Source organism: Mya arenaria, chromosome 3 (assembly GCF_026914265.1).
Source record: "Mya arenaria isolate MELC-2E11 chromosome 3, ASM2691426v1".
Classification (NCBI taxonomy): Eukaryota; Metazoa; Mollusca; class Bivalvia; order Myida; family Myidae; genus Mya; species Mya arenaria.
The window spans coordinates 64,784,510-64,797,856 of record NC_069124.1 but is presented as its reverse complement, the minus strand read 5'-3'; the positions used below and the strand labels follow the sequence as shown (position 1 = coordinate 64,797,856).

General features: G+C 32.1%; 1 protein-coding gene across 1 annotated transcript in view; it reads left to right on the top strand.

The window, feature by feature from the left end:
* LOC128226198 (uncharacterized) overlaps positions 1–13,347 on the top strand; it is a 53,538-nt gene extending 40,191 nt beyond the window's left edge. The window contains exons 8-15 of the mRNA XM_052936090.1: positions 362–456; positions 1,703–1,991; positions 2,188–2,257; positions 2,532–2,758; positions 2,924–3,179; positions 4,271–4,383; positions 11,550–11,662; positions 11,919–13,347. Of these exons, the coding sequence (XP_052792050.1) occupies positions 362–456; positions 1,703–1,991; positions 2,188–2,257; positions 2,532–2,758; positions 2,924–3,179; positions 4,271–4,383; positions 11,550–11,662; positions 11,919–12,030 (1,275 nt within the window). The 3' untranslated portion in view covers positions 12,031–13,347. The remainder of the gene's footprint in view (positions 1–361; positions 457–1,702; positions 1,992–2,187; positions 2,258–2,531; positions 2,759–2,923; positions 3,180–4,270; positions 4,384–11,549; positions 11,663–11,918) is intronic.

Sequence of the window (13,347 nt, the reverse complement as noted above, 5' to 3'; positions counted from 1 at the left end):
GCTATCGATGTACGTGTACGTGAGTTACACATGCGAAAAATGAAATAAATACCAATGTGTTCTAAGAAAAAAAGGGAAGGTTATATGAATGTGTATAAGGTTGGAAGGGAATTAATATCTCAGAAACGTTAATATATCGTTTACGGTTAAGAGTAATGTTCTTTTTGATTTTAAGTTTGAAAGTGATTCCATAAATTATAAGATATTATCGTAGTTAGCTTTTTATATCTTTATAGTAATCCATATAACTATATATACAAAAAGGTGCCGTACACGTTAAATGATAACCTTTATTCAGGTACAAATGCATAAAATAATCATACTTTAATAAATAAAACACAATATTGTTGAAATACGCAAGGTGGAGAAGAAGCGCAAACTGCTGGTAAAGATCGGCAAGTCCCGCTACCTTGGACTACTTAGTGGTATCGGACTGGACGTTTGCCTGCGGGAAAGGTATTACTTTAATACATGCAGCTGCATAAATATCTGCCGTGTGTGTGTGTGTGTGTGTGTGTGTGTGTGTGTGTGTGTGTGTGTGTGTGCGCGCGTGTGTGTGCGCGTGTGCGTGTGCGTGTGTGCGTGTTGGTTTTTCGAATAACTTACATTCAAATCATTTATAGGTAGGTTACCTTTTTGCGCGAAAGCGGCATTTGCACGACTTATGTTCATCACGTTTTGATGGTTTCGTATAGAAATCTAGGTCTTTTATCATTTAACAGTATTCAAATTGTAATACAGGCGCCAAAAAAAATAATCGATGGTTTTCTTAAATAATGATAGTGATGATGATGACTATGATGATGATGATGATGATGATTTCGGAAAAAGAGATAACGATGACAGCGATGATGGTTTTAGTGATTCTAAAAAGTAAAAAAAACAAAAAAATAACGAAAGAAAAAAGACGACGACAACGTCAGATAAACAAAAAAAATACTTATATAAAATACATTAAAACCCCATTGGCTCGAACTCCAAGAGAATGGCGAAAATACCTCGAGCCTCGGATAATTCGAGCCAAGCGGGAATGCCAGCGAGGAATTCGAGCCAAGCAAGTTCGAGCCAAAGGGGTTCTTCTGTACGGTATAGACTGCGTACGTCAGCGGTCCATTTTACATTTTTGGCGAGGTCCAAAAACTGTTGTTTTTTTATTAAAATACACTCATACACGGACTGATCGACTTTATATGTACATATAAGGGACACATTTATGTAAAGTATAATATATTATACCTTAAATAAATCTGTCCCTTCTTTGTATATATAAACTCGATCGGTCCGTATATCACTGTATTTTGATGAAAATCCAGTTTAATGACGTCAGCGGTCCATATTATATTTTTGGCCGGTCCGGACCTCGCCAAAAATGTAATACGGACCGTTAACGTCATACAATTGGTAAGTGCGGTTCACAACGGCGAAAACTTGTCGCAAGTAAACATTATTAGCTTTGTTCAATAAAACACATTTAAATCGCTTTAAAAATATTTAATTGTAATGAAAAGTGTTCGGTATAATATAAGACGTATAACACACCACTTCGAGCCATAAGGCATTATAAGGACCGGTCAGTCAGCCCCCGAAGGTAAATGGACCTCGGCTAACGCCTCGGTCCATATACACACTTACAGAACACACTATATCTTAATTTACTTTAACATGAACGTTCCTTTCAATGAAAATTCCAAACCAATTTCAGTTTAGTCCGGCAGGAGGACCTCACTAAAATTGAGAAGGCTACTCAGACAGTCGAAGAAACTGGAACCAAAAATGAAAATAAGATGCAGACAATAGATGTACAAATGGATAGCGAAATATGTCAAACAAACGTTCAGAACATTAAAACAGCAATCACCTCACTTGGTGATGATATAAAAGAGACAATACAAGAGACCAGTAGGAAATTTTCAGAAGACACTCGTGCTACCGTCGAAAAAATTGAAGAGATCAAGGAACAAATGAATAAAATCAAAATTACAAAAGACAGTGTAAGTTTAAGTTATATAAATTCATTTCATTTTATTATCGCTTTATGAACATATCGTATTAATATATTAGAATATTACCATTTGAGCCTTATAATAGTCATTAGTTCTTAATCAATGGTTTTAAGCATGTGTTGTCATGGTAAGCCACAAATTTACCCAAAAGCACACGAAGAATATTGTATCGTATGTTTTGAAGCCTATTTCGTCGCGTTCTACGTCCCAAACACCCGTCTCTGAATACCTAGATGAAGAAGAAGAGGAAAAAGGTATATGCGTCATATGTTGTTATAGTAATCAATTATACAAGCAAAAGGTATTGCCATGAAATGGTATTCGTTTTATGGTTTCATTGTAACAATATAATTTACAATGCATAACAATGACCAAATGACATGGACTCTATTATTATGACTTATCAAATTTTGATTTCTGTATGACAGAGATGTTGTTTGTATATTAGTAAAGAAAGTATGTGATCTGACCATGTCTTTCTTGAAAGTGAAAGAACGAGACTTAACTGAATGCTTTACTTAATTTTAGACTTAAGTAAAGGTCAGGAGGTTTTGGCACGATGGTCTGATGACGGATGGTATTATTTTGGGCTGATAGAAAGTAAGGAAGAAAGTAAGGATGTAAGTAGGGGAAAAAGTAAGAAACAGAAAGAAGATGCAATACTTTGGAAGGTAAGGGATAGCACTGGTCACTCCGAAAACATACCGCGGAGAAACATTCTGACGGAAGAGGAACGAAAACAGCGAAAAATTGAGGTCAGACTTCAGACACTTGAGATATCATTTTCTTGAATTTATTTATTGGCGAATGAAACAATGCATTATAGAACAATATGTAAATATATAATGGTTGGGACTCGTGTATGCATCAATAGACTTTTAATGGACGTATAAAAACAAACTTTTGTATACTATTTTCAGGAGGATGATCATATAATTGCTCCACATCCTGACTACTACTGCAGTTATGCTCCGGGACATGTTATGCAAAAGTTCAAAAAAAGAGTAAATGTGGTTTTCTTTGATGATCGTCTCGAGCGAATTAAAATTAGAGACGTGTACAAAATTTCGCAAAAGCAATATCACGATGACGTTATTACAATTAAACAATGCGAAGAGGAATTAAAGGAAGCAGACGCCGTTATGTTAGATAATACGACTGGGAAATATATTCCAGGTAAGATCACTATATTTACATCAACATATATATTGGAACCCTACTGGTATATTCTGCGTCTTATTTTCGGAAATGATATACATATATGAGTATTTATCTCTCATTGTCCAAGCTGATAACATATATAAATCGGAAGCACTATTTTCACCTCCAATAAATGGTCTACTTCTTTTATGCTGAAATTTACGGAAAAAAAAAATAATAAAAAAATCGCAAATGATAAACACTTGAGACGTCATTATAGTAACTTCATTTCAAATAAAGTCCACTCTGCATGGTGAACCCTACCTATTTTTTATTAGTATACAACCTATATTTTAAGCCAATGAAATTGCTGATCAGCCTGTATCAGTTTTTGCGTTGTCAATGTATCAGTAAATGAGGTTGTATTCTAAGTCAGTTAAATGACTTGACGTAATTTCTTAATGACCAAGAAAGGCTCCTTCGCTGCGCTCACTCCGCCCGTTCTTATTCATTAATAATTTACTTCGTGTCATATTATTATTACTTAAGAACAACGTGAACCAATGACTATATGAGCAGTGGAAATATCCAAATTAATAATTTCATTGCAGTGAAAATAACTTTGATAGCATGATATAATACCTGAAAGCATTAACGAAAGAGTCCAGAAAAGCAAAATGACATAGCAGTGTTGCTTTATTAAACTTTATACTAAGAAGTGTACATTTGCAGCTGCTAGCATGTACAAGGAATAAACGTAAAACTTACTGTTACGTTTTATTTTAAACAGGTCCTGTCTGTTGTTTGCCAAAAACTATCGATATTCTTTGAGAATTTATTGTAAATCAAATAACCAATATGACATATATCCAAACCTGAGTTAACCATGCATACGTTCTGATGTGTTCTCATCGTTAACGTAGCTTGGAGAATACTATACAACAAGACTGCTGGACATTTATAGGGTGACTTAAAATTTCACCCTTCGAACTTGGGTTTTAATTAGACAAGCAGGTGAAATATTATGTCTTTTAAATGCCATCGAAAGATCACATAACCAACTGATGGTGCTAAAACAATGTTGTTCTTATATAAATACGCGACTTTCTGAATGAGTTTCCTTTTAGTGACTGTGCGGACTCCAACAGGGCAGCAATGGTTCAAGATATTCGACCAAAACATGAAACAGAGGGGCAACCACATATTCCCAAATGATCTTTTACCTGACAATGATCATCTGGTAGGTATCAGTTTTGTGTTTTGTTTCATTTCGTGCCTTGAATAGATTTAATTGCTGCATCGAATACAATGTTGAAATACAGTTCAAAAATTAATAAAATCAACTTCCCTAAAATAAAATACGCTTTATAGAAGAGTCTCATATTTGTTTGTCTATTTTTTCCAACACCTTTATGGTAGCTGATTTTTAAAAGGTGTACTTTTATGACGATTGAAAAATGTTGCTTTAACCATTACATAAGAACTTTTGTTATGATTACCTCCTACAGATTCTTTCCTTGCATTCATTATTTTTACCAGATGGTCATGCCAAACATGTTATGTCCATTCATTGTGTTATGTAATGTTGTATTAGAAAAACAACTTCCTAGTTTCGACTTATTGCTTTACATTAAATTTATCATAAATCAATTAGTCACTGACAGTGACTAATTGTCATTTTGTTTTAATCAATTTTATTTTCTCAAATATACATGTACATCATACATATATATATTCATAAAGTATACAAAAGTCGTGTTCCGAATTCAATCATGAAGAAAATATTTGGGTTTTTCTGTTTTTTGGGGTGTTAGTAAGAAATGTTAGATAGAAGAAGGCAAGAAAGCAATGAGGCTGAAATTTGCTTTCTTACATTGGTGTATTCAAGAATTAAGCTTGATAAGTACTAGGATCCATCTTCCAATAAACGTATGCAATTTATTTTTGGCCATAGCTATTATCTTTGTCAGATTGCAGTCTCTTTGAAAAATATGGAACAAAATCCTCGAAGATAGGCGTACTTCCTTCACACTTTGATTTAAAGATAAAGTATTTTGCAAGAAGTATAACGAAGTTAATTGCATATTCATAATTTCCATTTAAAGACTTAAAGTTACAAAAAGTGACCTCACTGTAATTTATTGTCGAAATATCAACACCAAAAATATGCTTTTAAGAAAGCGTGTTATTTTGTTCCAGAATATTTGGGTGGAATGGCATTCCCAGAACATATGTTTGTTGGAATCTATATACATTGAACAAAAAACACAAAGACTGCAAGAACTAATATTGTATCGATAAAGTTTACTATTATCAGGCAGTATTCTAAAAAGCAATTTGTACTGAAATGCTCTTAAGTTGGTATCAATGCAAAGTTTGTATGATTGGGTATAAATGTTTTTCCAATTTAGACCATTTACGCTTAGTTCTGCCTCCCATATTCCTTCTTTTCCATTTTGCACTGGTTTTTGGTTTAAAATTAGTTCCTTGTAAACCAGCTTGCATATTTTAGTATTTTCAGTCACCTTATTTTAAATAAACGTAGATACATTGTAATTCATTTCCTCTACTTTTACTTACTCTACTCTACTTACTCCTATTCTACTTACTTTTGATTTCCAATTTTGAGGAATACACTTCAAAAGCGTGTAATATTTCATGTAATCATGTTGGTTAACATCGTATAGTCTGTGTAGATCCTCAAAATTGTATAACTGCTTTTGTCGAAAGTTATACAGATGCTCAATGTATTGTACACCTTTGCTGTACTAATTATTATAGAAAAATGTGTCATCGTTTTGTTGTCTAATGTAACTGTTGTTCCAAATAATTTCTTTCGCTATAAAATTTACTTCTTTTCTAAACGTTATACTTGCCCATGATTTAATTATATCACGATTTTTTTTGTATTTCAAGCCTATCATTTTTATTTGGGTCTAGATTACATTTGAAAATAAAATATTTTCCAAATCTAACCATCATATTTTCATATATTTTTACCCATTTTGAATCTTTTTGAAACAACATTCGTTTAACCCAACTTGATTTTATTGCACATTCGAATTTTAATATGTCTAGCATTTTAAACCTCCATTTTCATAACTTTGTATAATCTGATTTCTTGAAACTTAATCAGGTTTATTGTCCCATAAATATTTAAACATTTTTTGTTTAATATCATTTAAAAATGTATGTGAGGGTGGTTTTAGTACTGTTAATGGGTACAATAATTTTGGAATTGCAAACGTTTTCAGAACTGTTATTTTTTCTAAAAGCAAAAGATTCCATTTTTTCCATTTTTCTAAATAGGCTGCGAATTCCAGCATTTTATCTTTGAAATTCAATTATGACTTTTGTTACTGAATATAATTCCTAGTGCCTGCGCTGTGTTCATGTTACATACGAAATTGCTGTCACAGAATCTTGTTTTGTTATCTTTCAGTGATCCTAGCCTTAAAATTGAGCACTTTGATTTGTTTAGAGTTTATCCTGATATACTTCCATAATTATCTAAAATTTTAATAAGAGTGTCGAAGGATTTTTTTATCCATCTGAAATGTAACTAGCATCATCCACAAATAGAGTTTGTTTTAGGTCGATATTGTTTACCTTTATATCTTTGATATTTTCATTTTTACTGATTTCAATAGACAATAGTTCGATGCAACAAATGAACAAATACGGGGAAAGAGGGCATCCTTGTCTCACACCTTTACGTATATTAAAGAACTCGGATAAAAAACCGTTATTCGTAATACAACCTTTGGCATCTGAATAAAATCGTTGAACCCATTTTATTATATCGTTGCCGAAATTGAACTTTTTATGGCATTTAGGTAGGAAATTGTGATCGAGGCTATCAAAGGCTTTATAAAAATCAGAAAGGATTATCAAACCTTCTTTATTATTTTCATTTGTAAAATCAATTACTTCTTGAAGAATTCTGACATTTTCCCCAATATATCTCCCCTTGATAAAACCTGTCTGATCACAACTTATAATCTTCTGTAATAATGGTTTTACTCTATTGGTAATTGACTTTGAAGCTATTTTATATCTATATTAAGAAGCGAAATTGGTCTCCAATTGTTTATTTGAGTAATATCTTTATCTTTTTTCGGAAGAAGGGTGATAATACTTTGCTTTTGCAATTCTGTCAAACTTCTAATGAATAATTTAAAGACTTGGCTAAGTATTTTTTTTATTTCGTTCCAGAAAGTTTTATAAAATTCCGCTGTCAGACCATCCGACCCGGGACTTTTGTTATTTTTTATTGCGTTTAAAGCGTTAAAACATTCATATTCAGTAAGATCTTCCTGCCTACGATCTTCATTTGAAAGACAGTTATTCTCATTTTGAAAAAAGGAGGTATTTTTTGGATATTCTATATAGTCATCCTTCTTATAAAGTGATTCATAAAATGATTTTGCATGAGCTAGAACTAGATTATTATCTGATACAAGATTGCCATTAATGTTTAGCTGGTTGATTGTTTTTTGTTGTGATCGTTTTTTATCTAAATTTGCAGAATATTTAGTATTTTTTTCAAACCCTTCGATCTATTCGGCTTTTGATCTAATTAATATCCCTTTTATCTTTTCTACGTTAAGTTTGTTTAATTTTTCTTTTTCTTTTTTTAATTTTTCTAGATTTCCATTCTGTTTGTGAACTATGAAGGTCGGTTTTTTAAAAACTGAATATTTTGTAAAATCGTCCCTGATTCTTCCTTTAATAACCTCCCAGAGTTTATTAGGGTTCGAATTTCCGTTGCATTCTACAATTTCAATAATTGATTGCCGAATTTTACGTATATAAATTTCATCTGTTAATAATGAATTGTTGATTTCGAAATAGCCTGGTCCGGGGTTATCTTGAACTTCATTTAAGGCTAATGTTACAATTGAATGATCCGATTTAAAACCAGGTTTTATTTCGCAAGTTGAAGTGATGTTTGTTAGCTCTGATGATGACAAGAAATAGTCTAATCTACAGAATATTGGTGGCTTTGTATTTGAATGCCATGTAAACATTTTCTTGTAGGGGTTTAAGACACGCCAACTATCTTCTAAATCGTAGACGTTCATTATTTGTTTTAATTTATGTGAACATTTGATATGTGTTTTCTGACAACCATTTAGTTTATCATATTTAAAATCGAGAATTGTATTAAAATCCCAACCTATTAGTACTGTTTAATATGATTTTTTCCAGCAGTTTTTCTACATGATTCAAAAAATCCGTATCATCAGTGATAACATTTGTAAACGACCTGTTATTATTTCTTTATAATCTATGTAACTATGGGATAAATTAGAATTTAAAAAAATACCAACCCCTTTGCTATTTGTGCTATCTCCACTTAAGAAAAGTTCACCGTTCCACATTTCCCCCATTTGTATGTATTGTCAGCATTGGAGTAATGTTTTTCTTGTAACAAGCATATTAAATATTTTTGAGATATTAACCAATTTAAGACAACATTACGTTTTGTTCTAGCTGCTAGTCCCTTAACATTAAATGTGCATATTTTTATAGTGATGACAGTACCAAATATTTCGTGTAAAAAAACAAAACACATCCACATTGTGTTATAAAGAGTAGTGGGAAGTAGAGTGAAAGAGACTGGTATGCATAACATATGATACGACATATAACATGTTTGAAGTGTGGACAAATGGATCTTGTTGACGAATTAGTTTTGTAAGTTTTTAGATAAATTTACTAATGCGTATAAACGATTTGTAATTAAAAGCAGTCGGACTGTTTAAAACAAAATAACAGCAGAAAACAACAGAAAACAATGCAGAGCTGTCATGCAATTGTATAATCTAAGAGTGCGTAGTCAGTTTCATTTTAGTATATAATACTTTAGGGATAAAGCTATTTAGTACATTGAAACAACAACTTGACTTGAGGTAAAACAAAATAGTGGAAAGGCTAGTTAGTCTAGGTTAAGAAAGATATACTAATTACTAAAAGGGAAAATGATTTTGGAATGACATTATATGCTTTTGTTCATTAAGTTGACATATTCTATCCAACATGAAGCAAAAAGGAAAAGATAACTGAAAACCCTAACATCGTGCCGATATCAAAAGATAAATACAATGTAGTAGAACGATGTATATATTAACATTAACAATAATTTCAGTATGTGAGAACTACTTATTATACAAATCCATCTAGAATTTACATACGTGCATTATGACTAAGGTACAATATAATAATACACTGAGTAAGCCTATATCACATGACAAACTAAAATATATGTTTGTAAAACAAATTAACATGAACCATACACAAATGATTTTGTTTTGAAATTAAGAATAATTATTTTATAACTCTTTATCTAGACTGTTTTAAATGCGCAATTCCATCATGCACAAATGTTTTTGTTTTGTCATTATAAATGTTATATTGTATAACTCTTTATCTAAACTATTTAAATGCGCAATTCCACCCAATGTAATAATGCGCTTATCTAATCCATATATACCCTTGCTTGACCGAAATTGCTATTTGAAAGCCTGAAAGTGTCAAGCATAAAAGGACATGGATAGTGTGTGTAAAAATGAAAAATACTTTTACAAATATTTTTTATCCATCACTGTTATCCTTTTATTATAAAAGGAAAAACAATGGCAGTAAAAACAGTTTATGTATATTTATTATAAGTATTAAGGGGTGGATTGCTCAAAAGCAGTAAATAAACATTGGTTTTTCAATAGTAACAAAGAAAGAACACTATTCGTAATCTTAAAAAAAACTTTCAGACGACGATAATGCATTTACTTTTTCATTGACAGTAAACAAACATTCAGTAACAAAGACCAGGATTGTGTTCATCATTACAAATCCCTTAGCATTTAAAGTATTAAAGTGTCAATGTATATATAAATACAATCAATATTGCTACAGTTTAAAACATACAAAGGGATTAAATATTTACTGTATTAGGTTACCCTTTTACTTTACAGGTGAAGGTGTTATCTATACTTGTAATAATAAGTTCCGCCGGTGAAGAAACAGACTGGGGTTTACATTGTTCTTATTTATGAAAAGGACAAGGTAAATCGATCCAATGGTCATAGTCTTCATACTTGACAAGATGTACTTGGTCATTTGAGTTTTTGTAGACAATCTTTCCTCTACTGAACCTTGCTTCACCTACTTCATCAATTATTTTCTTTTACAACCACATTAGCTCGTGCAAGTTCAGCTGTGTCAAGTCATCCTTTAAAAAGACCCCAGTGCCCCGAAGATTTCAACGGTTTCGCATAATGCACATTTTCTTGAATCTTGAAACTAGTTTGACGATCACATCCCTGTTTTGCGACTTCTTGGCAGTCTATGTGCCATGTCTACATCACTTGCCTTGAGCTCATTAATGTCTTTATCCTGTAAATATTGTCGTACTTTTGTAAATGTTTCTTCTGCTGTCTCCCTAGGATTCGTGTCTGGTAACCCTCTGATTATTATATTATTTATTCTACTATATTGTTCACTTTCATTTTCAAATTTTCTATGTTTCTCACGTTCGAAATCTAACTGATTATTCGCTCTGAATGTGTTTTCTTTATTCTTTTTTCTAGCTGTTCTTCAAGCGCCGAAACTTTTTGTGCAAGCTTTTCACTACTTTCTTCCTTTTCAAACAATTTCCCTACAAGAATCTCAATTCTGTTGGTAACAGACTGACTTTAAAAGATCTTCCTTTATATCAGTCATAAGATCCTTAATGCTGCTTCTTATTGTCCCATCACCCTTTAGTACAGCCTTTTCAATTTTGCTTTCAAATCGTTCTAATTCAGTGTTTATTTGCTTCCACTGTTTCATTATATCTTTTCAGCCATGTCAGAATCCTCATTTATCTCAACTTTTTTGGTTTTCTTCTTTTTTGTTTTTCCTTCGTTGTTCCCTCTGCTTCAATTCCTATTATTCTACTTATATCTAGTTCGCACACGCTTAGGGTTTCGCTGCATTTGTGTTTTAAATCAAGGTCAACATCTGCATTTATTCATGTTTGTGTCGCCATATTTTTTTCTCACATTATACTTTTCAGAATGATCAGCGCTCAGTTTTTTCAATGTTAAAGTTTCGCATTTTGACAAAGTGACAAGTCATGATATATTTTATTTACCTATTTAATCATCCAATTCAATGATTTGCACTAAAATCCACTTTCACCATACTGCTGGATACTGCATATTGTTACATTTTTATAAGAGCATATTTTGTTTACATCTTACCATAAGGTTACATACCACCATCATGAGTCTCGTCATTTTGCACGAACGAATATATACTAACATATGATGTGAAAATTCTATGGTTGTCAACTCTAGTGATAAGTTGTTAATATAAAATGAAACATTCAATCAGTTAATCATCTTTCATATACTGTTTCAGAACTGGAAGTACGCTCTTGCTCCTGTGAAAGGTCACAAAGACATATATATGCCCGCAAAAATACGAAAGACCATAGAGCGGTATTTCATGGTCCAATTTTGTGATAAACAGAGGTAGGTCTGTGATCTGCAGCCAGTTTCAACAATCTTCTTGGGAACGGTTACTGTTGGCTAAAATATCAAGTTTAGTTCATATCCTGTTTTAAATGATGATTCATATTGTGTTTTATCTCTTTTCGTTCGTAGTCGCTCTATCGTAGTTATTCAATTTAAACGTAATAAAAATAAAGGTACAACTTATGATATGATTATGATAATCAAACATTACGTAGAACTTATATACATACAATGTTTATATACTGCTTTTTAGGCTGACAGATAGGGTGAAGAAGAGCGAATGCTTTTATCTCAGCAAGGCGTACTACGACTTTGCTGTTAAATTTTATCAGCACAAAATAAAGCAGAGTAACAGTGCTCGATAAAATCACAAACAGCTAGCAAATGATGGATACTTTCCGTACGGTACATCTTAAAAACTGAACAGCAGGGGCTGGATTCAATATCCATCCTAGAATTTACTTTATTTTAATTAAAAAACCGGCCAATGGACTCAATGCAATCACTGAAGCGGATCTAAGGACAAGTGTAAGAACATTATTGAATATGGATATTGAATACGGCCTCAGTAGTCGGTAAAGAGACGGATTCCATTACCTCTGATTTAGTGTTTGAAAATCGGACTCCATTTGCTATCGATAATCGAATCGAAGCAGCCAAGCATTTCGATTTACTATCGGACAATAATCGAAAGTTCATAATATCATTTAGGAATACATTCTTTATACATAGTATCATCATGATCATTTAAATTGTTTAACCTGTGATCAGAATGTGTGATGCTATAGTCATGCTTTTTGCAACAGTAAGTAAATTTCCATAATCCTTTTCTGTCTTTAACGACTTAACGAAAAAACATACCAATAAAACACATGCTAATAATTGCACATCAATTGCAAAATGATGCACACCTCATCAAGTAAGTTATCTTAGCATTTTATCCACATAAAAGAAAATTTAAACATTTGTTAACCAACTTAACATTGAATAACCTGTAATATTAAAGATTTCATTCAAATGTCTTAATTTCATAAAACTTTTACCAAAATTGTACATTTGTTAATAACTAGCGATACCAAAAATGGTTTCAAAAACAGAGTGCATCGAGCCGTGATCCCAAGAAGACCGAACCCAAAACACCAAAGAGCTAGAGAATTGAGTTTTTATGAAATATATACCCAGTTAAAAACAATTTATAATATTGGAGAATTTGTTAGTTTTTAAGCAAAAGTATTAACATTCACCGCATTTGTGTAAGAGAGTGACCTCCCTTGTTTAAATGAAATAAACGAGAATTGACGTTTATTTAACTTTTACCGCATAACAAAAATGTGTAGTTACCGGAAGTTAAATAAGCGACATCGATTTTGGACAACCACTATCGATTGTCGCCGACATAGCATTGTCAGCAACGATTTATAGATTGTATTCGATAATCGTTTCATCACTACTCTGATTCATTACTGCGTATTTCACATACTATAAAATTAATGTTTCGCAGAATGAAAAGATGCTTCCATTCAAACGTTATCACAATAGGCATAATTCACTTTATTGATACCGCATTGATTGCGCTGTCTGTTTGATATATTGTAAACTTTGTTCTGTATTGTTTGGGAATTACTGCTGACACATATATTTTATGACTCTAACTTGTTACTCTTTGTTTACTTACGTTGCAT